The sequence below is a fragment of the Dipteris shenzhenensis genome, chromosome 31 (genome assembly GCF_047967505.1).
Source record: "Dipteris shenzhenensis isolate YYH24624 ecotype China chromosome 31, Dip_SZ_1.0, whole genome shotgun sequence".
NCBI lineage: Eukaryota > Viridiplantae > Streptophyta > Polypodiopsida > Gleicheniales > Dipteridaceae > Dipteris > Dipteris shenzhenensis.
This window is the reverse complement of record NC_141626.1, coordinates 4,551,141-4,576,739: the sequence shown is the minus strand read 5'-3', so window position 1 is coordinate 4,576,739 and position 25,599 is coordinate 4,551,141. Positions and strand designations below refer to the sequence as shown.

The 25,599-nt window shown below is 43.2% G+C and overlaps 1 protein-coding gene across 5 annotated transcripts in view; it reads right to left on the bottom strand.

Moving 5' to 3' along the window:
• Window positions 1-25,599, bottom strand: part of RUS4 (root UVB sensitive protein (Protein of unknown function, DUF647)) — a 66,433-nt gene that overhangs the window by 12,035 nt on the left and 28,799 nt on the right. For all 5 annotated transcript variants that reach the window (XM_087369877.1, XM_087369881.1, XM_087369879.1 and 2 more), the window contains 5 exons: window positions 8,162-8,224; window positions 7,927-8,003; window positions 7,625-7,730; window positions 7,409-7,511; window positions 7,101-7,252 (listed from right to left, as the gene is read on the bottom strand). In XM_087369877.1, coding sequence (XP_087226003.1) covers window positions 7,101-7,252; window positions 7,409-7,511; window positions 7,625-7,730; window positions 7,927-8,003; window positions 8,162-8,224 — 501 coding nt within the window. The remainder of the gene's footprint in view (window positions 1-7,100; window positions 7,253-7,408; window positions 7,512-7,624; window positions 7,731-7,926; window positions 8,004-8,161; window positions 8,225-25,599) is intronic.

Sequence of the window (25,599 nt, the reverse complement as noted above, 5' to 3'; positions counted from 1 at the left end):
AATAATCAAATGTAGGGAGGCGGGTCAAGGAACCTTAATAAATTCTAGTACCTAAGGTCTAACAGTTAACCTAGGTCTTCGGGGGAATCGGAAGAGCACATATAATGAGGTGTGACCACTCGTGTGGTCACATCCCTTCCATTTTTTCCATCAAGGAGAGCACCTAGGATACGTCTTATGCACGTAGCAAGTTCAGCCTAGAGTGGGAAATGAATGGGATAGGGAAAGAAATACCCAACATAAGTGTGACGGGGGCTCTTACTATGACAACACTGCTGTAGAAGGGCCTAACAAACAGCAATAGAGTCCTAGGTTTTCAACAAAGTAGACAGAAATGAAGAAACCAAGGAGAACTAGGGCAATGATTTGAAAGAGGAGGTCTATATGGACCAGCTACACGCGTTTCAAGTTAAAGGCAAGAAGAAAAAGGTCTACAAATACAGAAAGTGTTCTATGGTTTAAAATAGTGCTTCGCTATTCAAAATTTGATGAACATTTCCATGGAAAGGGCTTCAATAGAGTTCATCAAATTATAATCTGTATACAAAGCATGATAACAAAGGCAATATAGTTCTCATTGTCTTATACGTTGATGACATTGTCATCACTTGTAGTTATGAGGAAGGCCAAACAAGATCTAAACAAAGCGTTTGATATGAAAGACCTTGGCTCTACGCATCATTGTTTGGGAATTGAAGTCCTGAGAGAGGAAAATAAAGCATTCATATCCCAAACTAAGTATGCGAATGAAACCTTCAAATGATGGAGAATGGAGGACTGCAAGCCAATCAATATACCAATGAATCCCATTGAGAAATTGTCGAAAGATCAACATAGTCCTAGAGTAGATGCCACCTTATATAGGTAGCCCGACATAATTCACCACCACTAGACCAGACATAGCCTATCCAACTAGTGCAGTATTCCAATGTATTGCCATGCCACTGGAAGGCAGCCAAGCAAATACTCACGTATGTAGAGGGAACCTCGACCCATGGAATAGAGTTCAAAAGAAGCAATGATTTAAAAATGTCAAGGTCTATTGATACTGATTAGACAAGATGCTAAGATGACAGAAGGACGACTTCTTGATATTGCTTCATCATTGGATCTGACCTGATATCATGAAGCAGTAAGAAGCAAAGTACCAAGGAAACTGAACATAGAGCATCCATCATGAAGCAGTAAGAAGCAAAGTACCAAGGAAACTGAACATAGAGCATCCAATAATGAGGCTGTCTGGTTGAGGAGGATCTTAAACGATATTGGACATATTCAAAAAGATCCACTCTGTTAATCAAAGCTCTATTAAATTGACCAAGGATCCTATATTTTATGTTTGGACAAAGCACAATGAGATGTGACATCACTTTATATGTAAGAAAATACTGAGGAACGAAATTGAGCTTATCTACTATCCGACACATCTAACGGGCCACATGATGTGACAAGCCCCCACATAAATCCATCATGGATGAAGGAAATGGCTGCCACATGGCACCATTTCATTTGGCCTCTCACTTGTGGCCCTTGCCATGTGTCACACAGACATTCAATCACCATCTCACTCTAGGGCAACCAATGTGATGCAAGTACTGCATCTAGTGCATGTGTCTAGTTGAGCCCTGGCTTCTATGAGAAACCACCGAAAAGCTTCTCAAGAAGCTTCTCCCTCCTCAGTTAGGGCTTGCTATATTTGGGGCTCATTTGTGTGTTTGCAGCTTAGTTGTTGCTCATTCAATTGCATGATTTCATTCTAACCGGTCAACGGCAGCAATTCACATGTGTGCATCAATTCCTACCTGCATGTGGAGGGCACTGCCATCTAGCAGGCCTCCCGTGTTTTTTTCATAAACAGGTTTCATATCATATCACAATTAAGAGGTGTGGTTTGCAACAAGGAAGCAATAACACTAAGAAAGGGAGCTACAGAGATAATAGTGGCCGATTTAACCAAAGAGAGCAAGATCTCAACAACCAAACATGCACGGATGACCAGCGAAAAGAAGCTATGAAGCATGCTATAAAAAGCCAAAAACAACTTTTTGGCTTTACTTCTTGTCAAAAAACTGAGCACAAACCACCACGTGGCATAACTGGAAGCACCAGGTGTAGGGGTCACCAAACCTCGCCTCAAGCCATGCACAGCCTCCAGAATTACCAAAATGTCCCAAGAGGGGGTGATTTTGAAAGGTTTAACATTTCTTTATATCCAAGGTTTCCTATTCCACACAATTGCTTATGGGATTAAATCCCCCACACTGTCATGTGTCATCCATGCACACGAGGAGCCTTTTTATCTCTTATTTCCATTAACCGGTTACACACACGTACTTTTCTAGGCACCATGAGGGGGCTTAGGGCCACACACAAAGGCCCCATATCCAACACCCCCTGGTGGTCCAAACGCCACAAGTAGATAACTTGAACAATCAAGCACCAACAACAGTTGAACACACACAAAGAGCTAGATCAGCCAATCAACGATGTGGTTACCCACTAAAAGCCAGGCTGCCAATCAGGTGCAACCAAACAAGTCAGCCAACAACGCACGCCAGTCACCCACAAGAGCCTAGCCACCGCCGAATTCCAAATAGTCGTCGCTACTAAATCTCTTGAACAGGCACTGTAGACGAAGCACAAGCAGGGAACCACCTCCCCATGATTGCGTAGTTCCTGCCCAATCTATAAAATAGCTGCTTGTTGCCAACTCAGTACAACTTCAGGCAGAGCGCACGAGTGGATTGTCACATCATGCGGGCATGCACAGTCCCCTTGTCAGACTAGGATCCAGCAACCACCACAGGAATAGCAGTCAATGTACACACAGAGTTCACACAATCCCTGCAGATATACGTGGTGAATCACAGTCCACAAGGTCACCCCTGCTCTAATACCATGTCAGAAAACTGGGCGCAACCCGCCACATGGCATAAACGAAAGCACTAGATGCAGGGTCCTCGAACCCCGCCCCATAGCCGTGCATAGTCTCCAGAGTCACCAGAAAGTCTTGGTAGGGGATGACTCTAGAGGGTGTAAAACTTCTTTATATTCAAGGTTTCTAGATCCACACAATTGCTTATGGATTAAATCCCCCACACTCCCACGTGTCATCCGCACGCTAGGACCCTTCTACCCCTTATTTCCATTAAAACCACATATACTTTTCTAGGTGCCACTAGGGGAGTTAGAGCCACACAGAAAGGCCCCAAAGGCCCCATATTCCAACACTTCTATAGTTTACTTATAGTTTTAAAAATTAAATTACAGCCTAAATATGGTAAAATAATTACAGAATAGATAATGATTATTTAATTGATTAATTTTAATTCTTTTTTTAAATTTTTATACCACCCCTTGTCCATGCACACAATTAATTAAACAACAAACACTTTATCCTAGGCTTGCTAGGGTCATAAACTCATGCTAGACAACGACTTTAACCCACACTGAAGCCAAAGGTAATCTAGATATGAATGGTCAAGGTAAACACGTAGAAAACTAGGAAAACAATAAATGGTTCCAGCAAAAAATATCCTTTAAGTAATCTCATTTTGGCATCGTTACCCAAGCATCATTGCCTAACAAACCAAGGCTCACCCTCAAGGCCCAGTATGAAGGTTTAGGAAGTAATTGAAGGGTGTTAAAAACCCAATGGGTGGATGTGTGGACTAATGGCATGCTAATATCAATGATCAGGTGGAGGGTGATCTGGTAAATTGAATAAGCATGTAGCACTCCATTGAATGTGGAATCCACCTCATGCACTAACTTCCAACATCCCATCACCTATGATGACCAGTTGTAGCGACCCTCGCAAAACGCATCATGGAAAAATAGCATACTTGATGGGCATGGCAGACCACTTGGCACTTCTCATTATATGCACTCGTCTAGATGGGAGAGAGGCCTTGCCTTTTTTGTGGCATCTTGGAAAGCATTTATAAAACTTCTAGAGGATCGTAAATTACAATTGGTGAATCACCTTAGAGGAATTGCAGGCGAATTTCAGCAAATTTATGCAGCCATACCCATGGATTGGGTTGACACAGATGACCGGCCAGTTTCTTGCTCTACTTAGATGGGGGCTTTCACGGGGACAAGTAGGTCATAGCACTATGACAGTCAAATGAGGATGCCTTGGTCTTCGATGTTCAGGCAGGTGTTGGGAGTTAGCCTATTAGGATCTTAGGTTATGTGGACCATGGTATTCACAATGGTACCTAGACCCGAACTCACGGGCTCATGGTGGAGGATTTGGCTATCCATAAAGCTTTTACAATGGGACCCCAAAGAGTGGCCTCATATTATCGAGATGCAACGGCACAAGGAGGTGCTACTACGACAGATCAGATAGTAGCAGACATTGACAGCGCCACATTACGCTGAGGCAGACCGATCACAGTAACATGTCACGTATTTTAATGCATTTGAGTCGGCACCGGGACTCAGTAGGAGGAGTTAGCAGACGTGCAAGCAGCATTGATCAACAGAGACAGACTACATAGACAGACTACATAGTACTGCCAAGTGAGAGACGCAAAGTCCACACGATTGAGGTCCGCCGTCCCATCTCCGTCCTCCTCAGAGAAGACAACCCGAGACGAGGCGTCACTCTTGGCATAGCTCTCTGGATACAGAGAGGCTCGAGGCTATCCAGAGCTCCTCGTTGTAAGAATTTTCATATTTCTGCTGATTTGCAGAAAGCTTTATGGAGGAGACTTTCGAATTCCCTAAGGAATAGAAAATTCATTAAGGACTTTTAATCTTCCAAAGACTTTTAATAAACTTTCTTTCTTTCTATTCTTTTGGCTTTCTATTCATGGAGGGATTACAATGAACCTGTGGAGGTCCACGTTCTCGGGGCAGACTCTACTTGTCCTCGATGTCGTTCTGTTGTGGAGTCTATGCAGCAATGCCCATGAAATTGTAAACACACGAGGATCATATGGAAGGGATTGCCAGGATTTTCAGTATGTTTGCTCCTTCCTCCTCCTTTATGACCTGGGCTCGGTAGCCTCCGGCCTTTTATGAGAGGCATGACTCTTCTTGGGCTCTCTCCATACGATAGGACATTCAGTTTTGAGGCATGCTCTCTGGATAATGTTCTCTTCTCACACTTCAGGCATCTACATGCTTCTATGGATTCTTCTTGGGAGATACTGGCGAGTATTTCAATGTGACATATCTAGAGAGCCAGATGCACAGAGACCTTGGATCGATCCCAAGTCTACCCTTCTCATACTTTGGTCATTATTTGGACAAATACTATTCATACGTTGATGGCCATTTGGACACGTATGCTGGGGACCTCACGAGCAGCTTCCACCAGAAGAGCTACATTCCTTGGGTAATGGAGGGGCTCCCCTTTTTTCTCAGAGTCCACAACAGAGTTAGATGGCACTTTCAGCCTCAGCCTTGGTTTAATTCTTGTTCACTCTGAGGAGCTTTTTATTGGGCCCTTCTAGGGTGTTCTTTTTCATGCTTGCATGATGTATTTCACCTTGAGCTTGCTCTCGTGGGTTTTGTTCATACTTGATAGAAGTCTTTTTCTTGCCCCGAAAAAAAAAACATGGAAAGTGACCAGTGACCACTCTGACTAAAGAAGCCAATGCATTATATGTGCTGAAGTTAACCCATGGGTGTGTGAATCCTGATCTAAGGCTGTCATAAGATTGAGGCCACCTACGCAGGGCTATCTTATCACCTCCCCACCACACACTCCAAGCAGGACACTTTGCAAGGCTCTCCACAAGGCTAGGCCCTCACTTTTGCTTAGAAGGCCTATGTTAGAAGGACCCTTAGTATATCCTTGTGGGCCAAATACAACGTTTGGTCTCTCCACAAGGCTAGGCCCTCACTTTCGCTTAGAAGGCCTATGTTAGAAGGACCCTTAGTATATCCTTGTGGGCCAAATACAACGTTTGGTCTTAGTAGACACGATAATCAATCTCTCTCAAACTTCTCACAGCAATGTTCTAGACATTACATACCTACATCCCATCTGCATGGACTTGCCCAAGACTACAATTGCTAGGTTGACCATTCCTTGAAGTTCCCAATAATGGCACTAAATGAGGTTCATCATGTTGTATATAGCATCAAGTATCCAAACCATAAGATAGAATGCTAACTCAAACCAGTCTTATAACAACCAGATCTCATCTTTGGTAGTTGATATCTTAGTCCTCCCCCTACTACATATTTCTAGATGAACCTAGGAACATGCCCATACTCTTACTTAAGCTATAACCATTCTACATATATCCATATGAATCTAGGGATATGCCAAAAGTCAACAAAAAAAATATTAAATTTCAACCTCACGACATCACCCACAAGGTTGAAAACCATAAATTCCATCATACATAGCTCCCCACGGATATCATCAGCACCCAACGATGAGTGTAGACCGCGCATAAGTATATGCGCTCACACATATAGACTCAGATCCACTAACTTGAGCATCCATTTCTACAAAGGTCTTGTGAGTTTCTCTCAACACTCCAGAGGTAAAGGGCAGAATCAAACATGACAAAGGCTAGCACTTAAGGAGAAAGCTAATTAAAAAACTAGTCCACATCTCTTCATTAAAGCTAACTGCTTGTGAAGACTCCAGTATTTCACTTAAGTGTGTTCCAAATGAGCATTTCTATAGCTTATAGGACAACATACCGCTAAAAAGTAGAAACAATTTTATACCAATACCAGGAAGGTGCAACATGGACCGAGACATAACGATAAATCGCTAATACAGCATTAACATATATCTGAATGATGCTCAAACTCATCCTCTAAAAACACAAAAAATCATACAGTTCCAACCTAATGACAGTCATCCACTACTGAGTTTCTGTCAGCACTCCTTGAATTTTACAAACAGGGAAGGGCCTCTCTGATGCACCCTTTTCACCTAGCATTTCGAGTTTTTTCCAAAGGTTCATTTTGAGGTTAATCATGTAAAACATTTGGTCAGGATGCTGTAAGAGGCTGAGATTAAGGTTCTGTAACCACAGAGGCTATTGCATACTTGGCCATACAAACAGAAATATAAGAGTGATACAGTATTTTGTGACACATGTTGACAGAGGAATACATACCTGTGGTTTTCCTAGCCAATTAAAATCTGATTCGCCCAATAACATATACTTTTGCTGCTCTGATGATTGTACTTGTATCAAGGCTAAAATGTGTGCTGGCTTCTGGTTTCTGATATTGGGAGCTCCAATTTTCAAGGGTAAGGATCTTCGACCTGCAAAAATCATCAGAATTCATAGAGAGCAATATTGTCACACAACGACTAGAGAAAGGATAGACTGCAGCACAAGCCAGCAAAAAATATTTGCTTACATAAGAATGGGTCTAGGGGAGATTCAAAACCTCCATTAGGAAGGATGTAAAAACTCACCCAAATTAGACAAAATAAGACCACCTTCTTCCTTATTAACTTCTTCTACAGAAGGGACCTTCCCACTTTTGAGCCATTGTTCAACTACAATCTCCAGCCTGGCCTGGAAAAACAAATAACAAATGCACAAAATAGATTCTTGAACATGTTTTTTTCCATTGACGGCACTGCAATCAACTACTATAGTCTTCACATAATAACGTGATATAATTATACCTTATTCAACGTCGAAAATTGAATCGACTGAAGTCCCTGGTAAAGTGCAAACAAATCAATTGCGCTGAAAATAGGATAAGTCAATAAAGGCAGAATCTTCTGTACCCTGCAATTATTTTCCCACAATCAAAGTTTGTTATACAACCCCATGTACAAAACAATTAATAGCAAAAAATTCTCCAAGTTGAATGAATTGTAGCTGCATAGACCAATTGCAGATACATGCACACACTCACAAATGCTCACACATGGTAGAAACAAACTTACGAGCTCTTCTACTAGGAAAAAGATGCAACGTATACCTTTTGTTATGCTTACATACATGATTCATGCAAACAGCCAGGCCAAGCCCAAGATTATCCAGCACCACTGTCTGTGCCTGTATGCCACATTGGGAAAAAAAATTAAGAGGTTCATCTCTAGTGTTAAAAAATGTCAGGTATCATTTAACCTGACGTAAATCAACGGAAAAATGGCAGGCAAAAATTCAAAAAAGCATCAATAACACCCTTACAGGCCTTGATTGTAAGTACTTGCCTGACTTTTAGCAGATATGTCTGCTAAATTGTCAGCAAGTGCAAAACTTCTGTGTATTGTAGACTGCAGGCAGAAAAATATTACACTTAGAAGCCTATGGAGAAACCAGCAATGCAGCCAAAGTTAAAAACCAGTTGTCATAACAAAACAGTATCCTTGGTATCAGCTGAGAAGAAAAGGCAAATATCTTATAGCAACATGTACTTGTGTGCTCTCCGAGATATAGACTCATCCAAGCTATCTCTAACTTCAACCTTATGTCATTCCTCCTTATTATATATACCTTTGTAAGACTAGAATAAGTCCAATCATACAAATTTAGAATTTTTTTGTTGTTCTAAAGACCAAAAACAGAAAATAAAGGAGAAAATGAAAGAGAAGAAAAAAAGAGGTAAACAAAAAATTTTATGAAAAACAAAAGGAAGACATACTTAGCAAGCAAAGCAACACTTATGTCGTCATCGGTGCCCAAGCATAAGCTGCTATATTGGGTTTTTAAAGACTCGCGGAGTCTCTTGGGCAAACCCAGTGCTTACTAAAATACGTCAAATAAACAAAAGAGAAAAAAAACAAGAAATAAAGAAGAGAGGAAGAAGGTGACTAAGCAAAATAACAAGCAAGTCAAGAAACAAAATCTTCCAAAAAACTGGAAATAGCTCTCTCTCTCTCTCTCTCTCTCTTATTTAAAACATAAAAAGCTGAATGGACCCTTTCCACCTTATTTATGTCATTCCTCCTTATTGCTTAAAACCTAAATCTAGTGTTGTTTCACCTTAACCCTATCCTAAGTAGCCATTATTAATTCCATTGGGGACGTAACATATTTCCCCACTTAAAATAGATCTATTTCTTACTAAATCAAGGTAAGGGTTAAGACATAGATTGGTGATTTACTCCTCCACATAAACTAACACCCAATTCCACAAGTTCCCTCTAAAACAACAGATTTCTTTATTTTTTGTATTCTCTTGATACTATGTGAAATGCAAGTCCAAAATCCACTACACAAGCATCAAAGTCAGATACCATTGAACAAGAGAGCTACATTACCCTGCTCGATGCCTCCCTGCTAAACTCTCGCCACTCCCCTTTGCACCCCTATTCCTTAACCCACTCCCCTTCCTCCCTGTGCACCTGTTGGGTCCTTTTGCCACCCGTTTTTTGGCCATATTCCCCTTCTATCATTCAGCCCTTTTCTGCCAGCCACTGGACTAGCCTTAGCCCTTGTGCAATTGCTGTTCACGTCCAATGTCAAGATCCTGTTCACCTCGCCCTTCAAACCCTCTTTCAGGCCTTCTTGCAGACCTCAACCCCCCTATTATGTCCACGAGTGGACATTATGTGCCTAGTGTTTCAAAGGTCATGTTAACCTAGGGTTGTGTGACCTAACCCTAGGACAATTAGGACATGACGTACCTTTGGTGCATTTAGAGCAGTCCTAGGGTTTAGACACCTAAGACACCCTATGTATGTATAAGTGTTTTGGGCATTCTTGTGGGGCTTCCTAGGAATACTCAGCTAGGATAGAGACCACCCACGCCTATGTCTCCCTAACGACATCTGTGCACAAATGGGGGGCGCATCATGCGAAGTCTTACCTGGTAGTTCACTAGTCCGGGGTTGCCTGACCTCTATCTCAGGGGTGATCCTTGCAAGGATCCATGGTTGGGTGGTGACGCACTAGCCTACACCATGTTGTCCCTCTATCGTGTTCTAACATCTAATGTTGTTGTAGGTAGCATGTAGATAGAGGATGGCATTGTACCTCTAGGTTAGCTGTGGCTAATTGGTAAGGGGTATTTCATTTAGAATCAAAGCCTGCCCTATCTTCTTGCTTTGGATCTATTGCATGTGCTTGTTGGTTGCAATTTCGTTTTATGGGTTTCGTAGAGATCAAGGATGCTGAATTCGAGTTTGTTTGTGCTGATATTTCACATGAGTGGAGCTCGTGTGTGCTCTTCCCTCATGATCCCCTTAATTTACTGTTCTTCCAGGCTTATTGAATTCGTTTTTTAGATAGGTAGTTGGCAACTATGAGAATAGAATTTTCTAGCAAATCTACATTGTTGCTTGCAAGCTATGGTAATAGAGGCTTGCAAATAGAAGCAGAACCTAATTGATAGCAGTAGTAGCACTAGATTTCGAGCAAAGGGTAAGCCATGGGAAGAAGTTCGTTTTTTGCAGACAAACTCCCCAACAGGTGGTGCTGTAATGTCCTTCTTTGCAGGTGAAGTCTTCAGCAGGTGCTAATGTTGATTTCGAACAGAAACGAAGGCTTGCAGGGCTGATTCGGTTCAGTTCTGGGGGCACCATATCTGTCAGAAACAGATTCACCTCTGTTTGTTGACGAATTTGCCGTTTGGAGCCTGTTTTCGACGATAGATTGTGAGCTGCTGATGCTGAGAGGCTTTGGGCTTATGCGCAGGTCTGTGCGGCTTCATTTAGGCCTGCTTTGGTGAAGAAAACGGGCTGGGTACCACAGCTTACTGCTCTGTCATAGCAAAGGTGAGGCTGCATGCAATCGCTTTTTTGGGCTGCACGCCTCTGTGCATGAATTGTTTTTTTGGGATGCATGCCTTGAAAGCTGTGCTGGTAGTCCAGACTGCTAGAAGCTTCTACTTTGTGTCTTTATTTGTGTGGCAAGTGTGTGTCATGCATGCATTGTATGATGCCATGCATGCAAGCGAGTGGCTATGCATGTACTGCCAACTTTAGTCTTAGAAACTAACCCACGTAGAGAGCCCCTAAATGCAACGAAAACATGTGGCATGCATGATGCATGTGCTACAGTCACTTAGCCACACATGCAGCCCATGTATGTGAGACTTTTGTTAGAAATGACCCAACAGAGGGTACGCACAGCGGAAGACTGATAGAATTGCCCAGGAGCTCACACAGTGTGGTGTGGGGTGTGGAATCACAAACTTCTTAACTTAATGTGCATAGATGTGCAAGCCAGTAAATAGACAATGCTCTCATATTTCCGTCTGTCCACAAAGTAGGGCAGGATACAATACCAAAAGGTTCTCCTACTAGATGTCAAGCACTTCTAGATCTCTGAGCCCGCGTGCTCCACCTCGAACGTATGTAGACTCTCTGTCTAGAGTGTTATTCTCCACCTTACTGCCTGTGAATCAGCCTAGGTGGGCAGCACCTTGCTGAGCTAGGTCTGCAACTCTCCAGCCTCTATGTCCTCCTGGATGTAGGCTCATAGGCTGCTGGTCTGCTGCTCCAAAAAGTGCTACTCCAAAAGATGATCACAACACCGCGCTGCCCTAGAAGACAGCCAAGGTCCAGCCTCTAGGGAACTCAGTCTGCAGCACACCTTCCACTCTCCTTCACCCCCAGTGTGAGGCCCAAGGGAGTGGCTTCTGGCTGCTCCTGTCTGCTCCTGCTCCTGCTCTTGCTGAATAGTTGGATGAATTATGAGGCCCAGGGCCTCTCCTTGTATAGGCCCAAGGCCTGGTCAAAATAGCCAGCTGGTCAGCCCTATTTTGGCCGACTCAGTCTAGCTGAAAACTGACCTGGTTGGCTGCCCCTACCAGCCCAACCAGGGCCCTATATAAGGGTCTTTACTAGGCCCTTTATGTTAGAATTATTGCTATAATTTAGCAGTGACCAATGTAATGTAATAAGTAGGTTAGGGGCACTTTTCCCTCACTTAGAGGTTTTTCCCCCTAACCACAGTTAGTTCACTAACTATGGTTAGTGAAGGATAAGGTTTTGTCACTTAGACAAAACCTATCACTCCATTCAGTTGTAACTCTCTCATCTAATTGCAACTACGTTTTCAGCTCTCTCACTCTCCTGTTTCTTGCTCTCACTGTTGCTCTCTCCCCTTCTCACATTTGGTATCAGAGCAGGTTGATCCTGCTCCCTGCTCCTTGTCCTCCAGCTCCAGCCTACAAGCTCCCGTGCCAGCTTGCCGTATCGTCCGTACAGATCTGTACGGACTGATTTCGTACAGTCCGTACTGTACCTGTGACGCCCATACCAGCTCCTGCACTGATTTCGAACAGCACCTCCTGCATCACCGTACGGCTGTACAGCTCGTCGCCGTACAACCTGCAGCTCTGTTCTGTACACAGGCGCCGTACAGCCTGCAGCCCCGTACGTACATGCGCCGTTCTATCTGTTCCGTAGGTATCTTCGCCGTACAGTTCCGTACACCGCTCGTCTATACCTGCACGTGTCGACCGTCCGTACCAACTCGTCCGTACAGGTGTACGGATTTCGACCGTACATCGCTGACAGATCCATACAACTGTCGTACAGCCGGACTAATAGTTCCGTACTGTTAGTCCGTACAGTTTGAAGGTGGGCTTGGAAAGTCACATTTTTGCAGGATTTGCTTTGCAGGAGGATATTGGAAAGTTTTTTTGTCAGACTCTTGTGCATACAACCATTGTTTGGCTGTATTTTTGGGAACACATTTGGAGCTTTGGCAGACACATTACAATTTTGGGGCTTTTGTAAAAATTTTGGCACACACTGCAAGCAAATTGCAAGGATTGGCCAAGAAATTGGGGCTTTTGCAGGAGATTAGCTATTTGGGTGAAATTTGGCTCAATTTCAACTCGAAATTTGGGGCTTTTGCAGACAGATCTGCAGATCTAGTCTAAAATTTGGGGCTTTTGTTCAGAAATTGCAGATTTGGGGCTTTTAGTAAATTTGCCCCTTTTTGGTTGCAATTTCAAGCCACAAATTGGGGCTTTTGTGTTGGGAGAGCAATTTGACAAGTTTCAGTTCACACTGCCTTTCTGTGAGTGCTTTGAAGCGCTTTTGGCAAGTTTTGGGAGAGATTGCATGCTCTGGCAGATTTCTGACAGAGACATTGCAGAGATTTGAGTTGCATTTTTAGCCAGTGTTTGGCTGTGTTTTTTTGGGATTTGTGCACTCCATTCCCAGCAAGGGAATTCAGATTTGCATTTGCTGTATTTTCTTTCTCAGACATGGCCAGCAAAATCAGAATGATTTCGGTTTCAGTGGTCTCTCACAAGAGGACAAGCTGGATGGTAGCAACTACTCCCTCTGGAGTTTTATGGTACGCAATATTCTGATTTCTCATAATTTGTGGGACTATGTAAGTGGGGATGAGTTCCGGCTAGCAAATGTGGCACCTAATACCCCTCCCCAACAAGGAGGAGGCAGAGGTCGTGCACAGGGTACAGTTGCAGCACAAGTTATTGGTGCAGTCATACCTACCACTCTAGAGCAGAAGAGATGGGATTCACGTGATGCTTTAGCTTTGTCGTGTATTTCTCTTTCAGTGAAAAGATTCATCATTCCACATATCCGGTCGTGTAAGACCTCAAAGGCAGCATGGGATATTTTGGAGAGCATGTATGCAGCTCGGAATGATGCCAGGGTGTCTTTTTTGAAAAGAGAATTGTCTCATACACATATGAAAGAGGGTGACTCCATGTCAGTGCACCTCACAAAGCTACAGGATTTATGAGAGCAGTTGCTGAATATTGATGAGATCATTCCTGATTCAGAGATGATTACCACTACTCTGAATTCTATTCCAGAGTCTTATCTCAGCTTTCATACCTCGTTGAATTTGTCGTTGAGGGGGGGTGCAAATCCTCTCACTTTTCACGAGTTGATAGGACTTCTGCTGCAGGAAGAGCAGACCAGGAAAAACATCGCTTCACGAGCAGGTGAACATGCCATGCTCTCAAAATTCAAGCCTAAAGTAAAGAGACAGGCAAAGACTTCAGCAGATCAGCCTTCCAATGGTTCAGGACAGCCTTCTCAAAAGGCTAAGGGTGATGCAGGTAAGCCCAAGAAGAAGGGAATATGTCATTACTGCAAAAAGCCAGGTCACTACATTGGAGAATGCAAGAAAAGGCTTGCAAAAGAAAAGAAAAACAGCTCCGGTATGGCTGTCTCAGATTCAGCTCCTCATGCATCTGACAATGAGCAAGCTACAACCAACTTTGTGGAGCACGACTATGCCTTCTTGTCTTGCATTTCAGACTCTCAGTTGGCTGCTCGGGATAGTACAGCCACTTGTAATGATGACACTTATGATTTTCTGACATGCAGTTATGATTCTTCCAAGGATGCATCAGCTTTCAGTGTCAATGAGACACATAATACATGGTATTTTGACAGCGGTGCCTCAAAGCATATCACTTCCAGGAAGTGTCTCTTCACATCTCTGCATCCACCACCTGTTGGTAAAAAGGTCACATGTGCCAACAACTCCTCCTATTCAATCTGTGGTACAGGAGAAGTTGAACTTACAGCCTCAAAGCATATCACTTCCTGGAAGTGTCTCTTCACATCTCTGCATCCACCACCTGTTGGTAAAAAGGTCACATGTGCCAACAACTCCTCCTATTCAGTACGTGGTCCAGGAGAAGTTGAACTTACAGCCATTAATGGCTCAACATTCAGAATTTCTGATGTCTTGTATGTGCCTGGTATCACAAAAAATCTACTTTTAGTGTCCACTCTTAACAGAGCTAGATTTCAGGTCATTTTTGAAGATGACAAGTGTGCAGTCCATGATAGAGACCATGACTATGCCTTGAGATTGTCTGGCACTCTGTTGCATGGTCTTTTTCAGCTTGACATGTATGAGAAAAGACCAGCACATGCTCTTACAGTTTCCACTCCTACTGCTGCTATGCAGAATGCGGAGTTATGGCACGCGAGATATGGACACATGCATTATGGCAGCTTGATGACGCTTCAAAAACATGCCATGGTTGATGCATTGCCTCCTCTTGAAACACCTCCTCCACATGCCTGTGAAGGGTGCATTCTTGGTAAAATGCACAGATCTCCTTTTAAGAAGGATGGATCAGTTAAAGCTGTTCGAAAATTACAGCTTATACATAGTGATGTCTGTGGTCCCATGAGGACTCCATCATTGGGTGGTCATCTTTACTTTGTCGCTTTTATAGATGACTACTCCAACTACACTCGGGTTTATGGGCTGAAACACAAATCAGAAGTGTTTATGGTCTTCAAACACTTTGCAGCCATGGTTGAGAATGAATCCGGACTCAAGATACAGACATTACGCACTGATAGAGGAGGGGAGTACTTGTCTGCAGATTTTGATGCTTTTTTGAAAGACAAGGGCATTGTACATCAGCTTACAGTGAGGCTAACTCCTAAGCAAAATGGGAAAGCTGAGAGGAAAAATCGTACTCTTATGGAGATGGATAGATGTATGCTGAAAAGCAAAAAATTGCCTCACAAATTTTGGCTTGAAGGTCTCATGTGTGCCAATTATGTTTTAAATCGGGCACCCACAAAAGCTTTGAAGACCAAGACTCCCTATGAAGTTTGGCAAGGGAGAAAGCCTTCTGTGGATCATTTCCGTGTCTTTGGATGCCTTGCTTATGCAATGAAAGCTAACCGGCACCCACAACCCCCGAAATGAAGAAACGATAAACAAAACAACGTCATGCAACCATAGCAACTCATGATAAAAAATAAACAGAGCTAGGGAGAGGCAAAGTAGCATATATTGTGAGGCAAGCAAGGGAGACGGATGGTTAGTGTGAATGGTTTTTGCACGAACGTCCAAACAAGACAACAAACAAACTGTGTAACCTACCCATAAAATTCACTCACTAAGGATGGCTTTTTTACCAACAAAATGAATTGCCCGAACAAGCCAATGCTTGGTTGAACAAGGGCAAATGACAACCTCATGGTAAGATGGCATGTAATGGAATTGAACTAGAGAAAAAGAACACTCCAAAATTAAAAAAATATTTAAATGTAATTTTTGTATAAGTTGTCTGATAAGGCAATCAAATGCATTTTTGTTGGGTACAGTGCAGAAAGCAAGGGGTACCGTCTCTACAATCCTGTCAAACGCAAGATCATTGTCAGTAGAGATGTAATATTTTCAGAAAATTCAGCTCACACTCAAGCTGAATTTGATATGCCTTCTTCTTCCGGTGATGTCTTTGAGGGGTTATTACCCATTGCCTTGGGTTCCCCTGCTGATATATCTGATGAAAATCAGAATTTTCAGATACCTCCACATGCTCCGATTCAGCCACAGGATGTCATACCACCTCCACAAGCCGTGGAAGAGGTTATTCAGCAAGAAATTGCAGATATACATGCAGAAAAAACAGTCCCAAATTGGCTGTTACAGACTCTCAGGGAGAGTAAAATTGATGCTCCATTACCTGGCAGAACTCGGAGTGCAGTAAGGCATGGGGGAGGTGCTCTTTCAGTTGAATCAGCTTATGCAGGTACTCTTCTTGATGAAGAGAAACCTGAGACATTTGAAGAGGCACAAGATAATGTGCATTGGATGAATGCCATGCACGATGAGTTGCAGTCCATTAAGAAAAATCAAACATAGGTAAACATGCCATAGGTACACGGTGGGTTTTCAAAGTTAAAAGAAAGCCAGTGGCACCATTGACAGGTACAAGGCAAGGCTGGTCGCAAAAGGATATGCTCAGAAAAAGGGCATAGACTATGAGGAGACTTTTGCTCCTACATCCAGAATGACAACCAGTCGGTCAGTCATAGCAATGGCTGCAAATTTTCAGTGGAATGTTCATCAGTTGGACATAAAAACAGCCTTCCTTAATGGAGACTTGTTGGAAGAGGTTTATGTCAAACTCTTTGAAATTTCAGGAAATGCACTTCAGGTATGCAAGCTGAATAAAGCTTTGTATGGGCTGAAACAAGCCCCACGTGCATGGTATGCAAAGATTCATGCCTTTCTGACCAGCAAGGGGCTGCACAACAGTCCAACTGAAAGCACCCTCTACATCAAGAAGGATGGGGGGGATATTTTAGTCATCATTCTTTATGTAGATGACTTACTGCTCACAGGGTCAAATGAAGATAATATTGCAAATTTTAAAGCTGAATTGCATACCACTTTTGACATGTCAGATTTGGGGCTGCTACACTTTTATTTGGGGATCCAGTTCACTCAAGAGCAAAGTGGCATCGGTATGTCTCAATCCAAGTATGTGCAAAAACTCTTGGACAGATTCAACATGCAGGATTGTAAGCCCATAGCTACTCCCATGGAGCCGGGGCTGAAGCTTACAATGCATGAAGCAGGTGAATCATTTGATGTCACACTCTACAGTCAGGCTGTTGGATGCCTCATTTATCTTTGCAATACACGACCTGATATTCAGTTTGCAGTTTCTTAGGTGAACAGATATATGCACAGCCCAAAGACTATGCATTGGCAGGCTGTAAAACGCATCTTCCGTTATTTGCAAGGTACCAAGTCTTTTGGCTTGATGTTTCCCAGGGGGGTTGACTTGCAGATGCATGCCTACAGTGACTTAGATTGGGCTGGAGATTATGACACTAGGCAATCCACAAGTGGCAATTGTTTCTTTTTGGGCAAAGCTTGTATTTCTTGGTTGAGCAAGAAACAATCTACAGTGGCTACCTCTTCATGTGAAGCTGAGTACAGGGCAGCTTTCACAGCGACAATTGAATGTGTTTGGCTGCGTCGTTTATTTGATGATCTTCATCTTTCATTGGAGGGTCCTTCTCCAATTCTCACTGATAGTCAGAGTGCTATTGCAGTAGCAAAGAATCCTGTTCTCATACCATGGGAGTCCACCAGTCCAAAGTTCAGCAAGACTACGTACACGCCTGCTCAAGGTCCCAATCTCCTAAGGATTCCATCCCCAGGGATTCATGTAAATGAGCCCATAGCTCATAAATTTACTTACCCAGGGGTCTTATCTTAAGAGCACCCGTACATTGGGTATACTAACCCACCCCTTTTAAAGGGTCCAACGCTTGGACCTAACCCCACCATTAATGCCAACTCATGCTATGACCATGGTCATAACATCTCTCTCACCACAAAACAAGCTGGCTAGAAAAATAGAACATTTTGGTCTAGGAAAATAGAAAGTTTTGGGCTAAATTGCTGCCGGACAAGCGACACTCTCCAAGGAGTTGTGATCATTAGATCTACCAATCCATTTGATAAGAAGTTCACACACCACCCTATTTCCAAGAGGCCTTTCATGATCTAAAATCGCTTCTAGTTCATGAGGAATATAAACTGGCAGACCTTGTAATGGACAAGCTCCTCTGTTGGAACTAAGTTATTAGCCTCACCTGATTTCTTTTTTGGGCCGCTTATATCGGAGACCAGATGTACTTTTACTTCAGGTGGTAATTCCAACTCATAAGCTTTGTCCACTTGTCACTCGGGGGTTTTTGCTCAGAAAATGGAAACCCCATGTGGTGCATATATATGAAGAGAACTATGTGTAGAAACAAGTCACTAAAATTCAAGAGCAACTCTTGAATATTGATGAGGTTATTCTAGATGCACAACTTGTTTCCACTACGTTGAACTCCTTGCCTGAGTCATATCTTTCTTTTTGCACGTCGCTCAATCTATCGAGAGTTAGTAGGACTCTTCTTGCTGGAGGAGCAGACTCGAAAGAATGTGTCATCACATTCCCGTGGTGGGGAGCATGCATTTTCAGCAAAAGATAAGGGCAAGAAGAAATATCAGCCCAAATACGATGCTGGTCATAATTATGGGACATCCCATGATGCAAGCAGAGCTCATACTTCAGCCCACTTTGTTGAGCATGATTGGGCAGTTTTTACTTGCAGCTATGATGCCTCTTGAGAGTCACGCACTTTCAGCGTGAATGAGATGGTAAAGATTTAGTATGTTGATAGCCATGCATCCCGCCTTTATCACATCCTAAAAAGAATTGTTTGACACCTTGTCGTGTGCACCTCTTGGCAAGAAAGTCTCATGTGCCAACAATTCTTCTTGTCCAGTTAAAGGGATTGGAGAGATTATGTTTACAACCATGGATGAGGATAAAGAAGAACTTGTTTTTCGTGTCCTCTTTCACAAGAAGAGGCTTTCAGGTCATCTTTGAGGATGACAGATGTATGGTATGTGACAACATTACTATTCACTGTTGACAGGGACACTTTGTCACGGGTTGTTTCAGTCTGATGCCTATGAGACGAGAGCACATTCAACTCATGTTACTTTTACATCTACCTCTACCATGCATGATGCAGAGTTATGGCATGCCAAGTTTGGGCATGTGAATTATGGCAGCCTTTTATTATTGCAAAAAGTTAAAATGGTCAATGCCTTACCTCGTTTGCCGACCCCTTCAAAGCAAATATGTAAGGGCTGTATTTTGAATAGGTTCTCTTTTCCAAAGGATGGTGCAATTCGGCCGGCTGCAAGAAAATTGCAGCTTGTCCATAGTGATGTTTGCAATCCGATCATCTTTATTTTGTTACTTTCATAGACGATTTCACGAGACTTGTTGCCTTGGTAGAAAATCAATATGAATACAGGTTCCACACCCTCCAAGTCAGATCGACGGGGGAAGTATATGTCCAAGGCATTGACAAATTTTTTGGCTGAAAAAAGGCATTAAACATAACTGCACAATACGGTACACTTCTCAACATAATGGAGTCGTTGAACGGAAAAAAGGGTCACTCATGGAGATGGCGAGATGCATGCTTAAGGCAAAGGGCTGCCTCATAAGTTTTCGATGGAAGCGATCATGTGCTCCAATCACATTTTGAGCAGGTGTCCCACTAAAGCATTGAAAATTTGAAAAAATCAGAATTTGCACCAGGGTCCTCCTATGGTCGATGCCCAAGTTCAGCCTACAACTGGTCCAGTCACTTAGCAAAAGATTAAGCATGTGGTGGACAAGAAAGTACAGCGGTGCAAGAAGCTAGTGCTGTTCCCCGGCTGCTGATCCGTACCCTTGAGGAAAGCAAGTTTTTTGTCCCTCTTCTAGGCCACACACATACTGATTAGTGATAAGAAACAAGAGGATGACATAGAGCTTTGTAGAGCTTGAGGCAAAGTTCGTGACCAGACAGCTCTATTTTTCTTTGACCCAGGTGCCAAAGCAAATTTCATTTCTCCCGAGTTAGCAAGCAAGCTCGGTATTCGTCCAGAAGAAATTGATTCACTTGCACAAGCAGACATGGCTGCTACAAGGCTGAGTACATCTATCACTTAGATTATTAGGAAGCTCCGCCTTCATATTCAGAGTTATGTTGATACATAAGAATTTTACATCAAGCCTCTGAATGGTTGTGATGTGCTTTTGGGCATTCCATGGTGTTATCGTCTTCCGGCTATTGTTGATACACTAACTCACAGGGAAAAGACTCATGTACTTGATGTAAAACACAAAGGAGAGTCCATTCCAATTGTATCTGCTTCCGCAATTACTTCAGTAATGAAAAAGCATATTTCTGTGTATTTGATTTTTGCCAAAAAAAAGAGAGAGAGAAGATAATCGGCCACCTTTTTTTGATTTGGATAAAGAGCGAACAGATTTCTTGTTTTAGTTTCAGGATTTTTTTCTATAGGGTCTTCATTGCTCAACAAGAAGATATATTGAATTAGCAGAAGGGGCTGATTCGCCCACTTTCTCCCCGTACTGATCACCAATTCTTTTGGTGCAGAAGAAGGATGGATCTTGGAGAAAGTGCATTGACTACCGTGCACTTAACAAGATCACAATGAAGAACACGTTCCCCATTCCTCGAATTGATGACATCCTGAACACACTTGAGGGGTCTTCCATTCAGCTGCATTGATCTGTAGAGTGGATACCACTAGATCCGCATAAGACCAAAAGATGTGCACAAGACCGCTTTTACGACCACTTTTGGGTTTTTTGAGTATCCTGTTATGCCAATCGGTTTGACCAATGCTCCTACTACGTTCAATCGTATGATGGACATGATTTTTACATCACACAAGCCTTTTGTGGGGACATTCTTTGATGACATCATTGTGTTCTCCAAAGGTAAGGTAGAGCATCAAAGACATCTGGCGGTCATGTTTGAAGAGTTGAGAAAACATAAGCGTGTCATTAATGCAAAGAAAAGTGAATTCTTCATGCCAGAAATTCGCTTTCTTGGGCATATTATCTCCAAAGATGGAGTCCGGATGGATCCGATGAAGGTTGAAGAAATCAGGAATTGGCCACCACTCAGGAACATTCATGAAGTACGGAGCTTTCTTGAGGTATGCTCTTACTACAGGAGGTTTATTCATTACGTTGCTAAGATTGCTTCACCTCTGCATGCTCTGCAAAAGAAAGGAGTATCTTTTCGATGGACTTCCAAAGAGATTGCAGCTTTTAAAGAGCTGAAAGAAAAGTTGTGTTCTCACCCTGTGTTAATCTTGCCAAATTTGGGAAAGCCCTTTGATGTCCAATGTGATGCATGTGGGAACAGCATTGGAGGCGTTCTTATGCAAGACAGAAGGGTCATTGCTTATGAGAGCAGAGTGTTGCAGCCTACGGAAATGAATTTCCAGATTTATGAAAAGGAGATGCTTGATGTAATTCATGCCCTCTCACAGTGGAAGCACTGCTAATTTCTATGTTCAAATAGACCATTCTTCGTTGAGGTATTTTCTCACACAAAGAAAACTATCTGAGAAGCACATACGTTGGGCCAATTTTCTATCTATGTTTCATTTTCAGATTGTGTGTGTGCCTGGAAAAAAGAATGTGGTTGCTGATGCACTCTCCAGGAGGTTAGTGCCTGATGTGTTATCAAAGAAACCACAGATTTTTGCAGCTTCTATTGCCTATCATAATGAATTGGATGCCACGAAAGAGCAACATGCTACGGATGATGACTTTGCAAGAATATATGATCAGTTGTCTGAGGGACAGAGAAATGATCATTATGCTTTTCAAGATGGTTTTCTGTTGATGCATGGCCTTTTGTGTGTCACAAGGTAGTTGAGGGCCAAGGCTATGGCTGAAAGTCATGTTCCGCCTTATGCAGAACACAAAGGAATAGGAACAACAACACAGTGAATACTTCTATAGGAAAAGCTCTGTTTGAAATTGTGGAAGGACACAGGAAAGTTCCACCAATTTTGCACACCAAAGATAAAATCTTTGAAGCTGATAGGTTTGTGGAAAACTTGGATGAGGCTTACAGGGAAATCAAGATCGCTCTCCAAAGGACTCATGTCAAGCAAAAGAGAGCAACCGACTGTCATTGTCATGAGCTGATATTCAAAGAAGACAATTGGGTTCTCCTACGCTTTCAGAAAGCACGGCTGAAAAAGAATAAGGGTGAAAGACAGGCTGTATGGTAAGCTTGCCCTGGACAGATTCACCTTTTTGCTTGTTGTTGTTTCAGGGTTCCCAGAGCCTTCAAATCAGTTGATTGCTTCCCAGAAGCTCTCATACTGCTTCAGAATCTTCAGATCCTATTGCCTTGGCAGCTAGCCTTTCTGTGTGCCAGGAACAGCCAGGGTTGGTTGTTTTGCTGGCCTTTGTCCTGCCAGGACTCCCTTGAAGGGTATTAGAGCTGCCAAGACAGACTTGGCTGATTTATTTCTCGCTTGAAGGGTATCATAGCTGCCAGGTCAGAACTATCAGCCAAAATCGGAAGAAAGGCTGCCATGGGATATTGCACTGGACTGGGATGCCTTTTTGTGATCGCATAGCAGGACAGAAGTGCCTATGAATGGATTATGATTTTGGGCTGATGCCCAACAGTGCTTTTCTTGTATTTGAATTGCTTCTACATATACGATAAAGAAATACCAAAAGGGGCGCTAAGTTTAGGGCCAATCAGGTGTCTAGTACAAGACGAGGGCAATCTAGCTCTTGGGTGTTGTGTTCTAAGTTGTTTTGGTTATGGAAAGTTCTAAACAGCTGGAAATTAAGTATTTGCTGGTTATTATCTGTTCACTGCCCTTTGGAGATTCCGAAAACCCGTTTCACTTTACAACCAAGCTGTGGGAAGCCTCATTTACTTGTGTAACAAGCAGCCAGCTATTCAATTTGCAGTGTCCCAATTAAAGCAGGTTTATGCACAGCTGAAACTGGCCTTCAATAACTAAAAGGGCAGTGATCTTCTTCTACTTAGTCATAAACTTCATAAATAGCCACAATGCAAGCTTCAGTCACTTCAACCACTTAGCACAACTTAGAAACAAACTTCAACAACAACAAAGGTGAGGCTAGAATACCTCTGCTCAATGAAAATAGTACACAGTGTTGGGGTAAAGGCACATTGCCAACCCTTCTTTAAAAGATAGGACACCTATGACTGTCCTAAGACAGTCATAGGGTAAACCTAATCCTAATAAAACATAAGTGAGTTTGTGGTGTGGCTCACTCTTTTTTCACACCCGCACTAGAGTGTCTCTCTCACTCTCACTCTCTTGCTCTCTTCCACTACTCTCCCCCTCTCAACTGGTATCAGAGCCTATCAAGCCTCCTCTCCCTAGCCACACCTCCTCTCCCTAGCCTCATCTGCCTACCTCATCCGTTCCGTACGGACGTACGGACAGATCCGTACGGACGTACGTCGTCCGTACGACCATATGGACAGATCTCGACAGATCTCGACGGGCGCAGGTCGACGGTACAGGGCGGCGCATCTTCGCGGGCTGCAGGGTGAAGTCGCAGGCGCGGGCATCGTCAGGTTGCAGGCGGCGCATTTTCGAGGGCTGCAGAGTGAAGGCGCAGTCGCGGGCTGCAGGACTTTTGCACGGGCTTCAGGGCGTCGTCGTTTTTTTTTGTTGCAGCTGTACAGCAGCTGCTGTACACCGCGACGCTGCATCAGGCAGCTGCCTAGCTGCTGTGCGCAGCTAGTCATACGGCAGTCGTACGGACTGTCCGTACAGTCGTACGGACTGCCGTACAACTGCGTCTCCTTCACGGTTGTACGGACGACTCCTTCACTCGTTTGTTCTTGCTGCAAGACTCGTTTTTTTTTTGGGAAAGCGTGCCTGCTACAGGCACCAATAGTACACAGGTACTCTGCAGGGACAGAAGTACAGCAGGTACTTTGCAGGTACTGAAAAGTACAGCAGATTTTCTGATTGGAAGAGGAATAGTGCTGAAGCACTCTGTTTTGTGCATGTGCGCGCAGTACATGAAGTATCTCTGATACATTCCTGAAGCATTTTAGCAGTATACTGTGCATTTGTTGAGGTACATCAGGTACTCTCGTGTCACTCACGCTTGAGGTGACTTGTGCCACAGTGGTGGTGTTTGCGCAGTTACTTGTCTTTCAGGAAGGTCAGATGCTTGTTTTGCAGAAGCTTCTATGCATTTACTGAGTGCAATTCTCAGTTTTGGGTGACCATTTCAAAGGGCTTTTGCCTGGATGTGTTTGCAGTATATGCCTTGAGGCAGTGTGTAGCCAGGGAGCACACATTTGCTTTATTTCCGCAGTGCATTTGGTGACATTTGTTGCAGGTCACATTCTTTGTACACACTTTGAAAATCTCAGTTGAGCCACGCTTGGTCAGGGCGCATCGAGTTTACTCGGTCCCTAACTGCTCATCGTTGACAGTGCTCAAAAGATTTTCTTCTTGGTGTCTGTACTTTGTGATTTGTGTTGTTACTGAGTACACAGGGGCAGTCTATGCATTGCACATTGTCAGGTACAAGTGTCAGAGAGATTTCATATTGCATGCTACCTCAGTGTTGAGGTGTTCTCCACTTGATTCAGGTGTCAGATCAAGGGGCTTTTGCCCAGACTTTGTTTGATAGCACTTGGGTTACCGACAGAGATCTTCAGATGCATTTTCTCCCCTTGGTATAAGGGTGATTGCTTGGGATTTATCCCATTTACTGTTGCAGGTTTTGTGACAGGCTGAAGGATCATTTACTGTTTTGGGGTGTTTGTCAAGTGGTTTCTGCAATTTAACTCAGTGCAAGACCTCATCTGAGGTGGGAGAAGTGATCAGTACAGTCAGTACAGCAGTGTTTACAGCAGTATTGGTGGTTTTGTCAGATGATTATGCACTGTTAAGCACTTGTTGAGCAGCAGCAGCAGTCTGAAATTACTGTTTTTTATGCCTCTTTGAGCTCAGAACAGTTTGTCAGAAGGTACAGTATTTGCAGGGTCATTTACTGTTTTGCTGCAGATTTTACTGACAGTAAAAACAGCACCATTGAGAGTGCTTCTGGCTCTTGAATAGAGCAGGTTTTTTCTGAGAAATCAGAACTTTTATTCAGTCTTTTTACTTCCAGGGTGTCAGGTACTTTCCTCATCTGATATGGCATCAGGGGGAAGTGATTCTTCAATTCTGAACATAAAGAAACTGGAAGGAGCACACAACTATCCATTATGGGCAGAACAGTGCTTGAATGTACTTCTGTTAAAGAAGATTGCTAAGCCCATAAGGGTGAAGGGTGTCAAGCCATCTGACATGGCAGCTGATGACTGGGAAGAGCTTGATTTGTCCGCGAGGGCAGCTATCATGCTCACTATTTCAGACACTCTTGTGTTCAATGTACAGGCTGAAAAGACCTCTTATGGTCTATGGCAAAGACTAGAAGAATTGTATGCCCAAAAGAGCTCAGCCAGTAAGGTTTATTGGCTGAAGAAGCTGGTCGATCTTCGCATGAAGGAAGGTACAGCTATGACCTCACACTTGAGTGAGTTCAATGCTATCT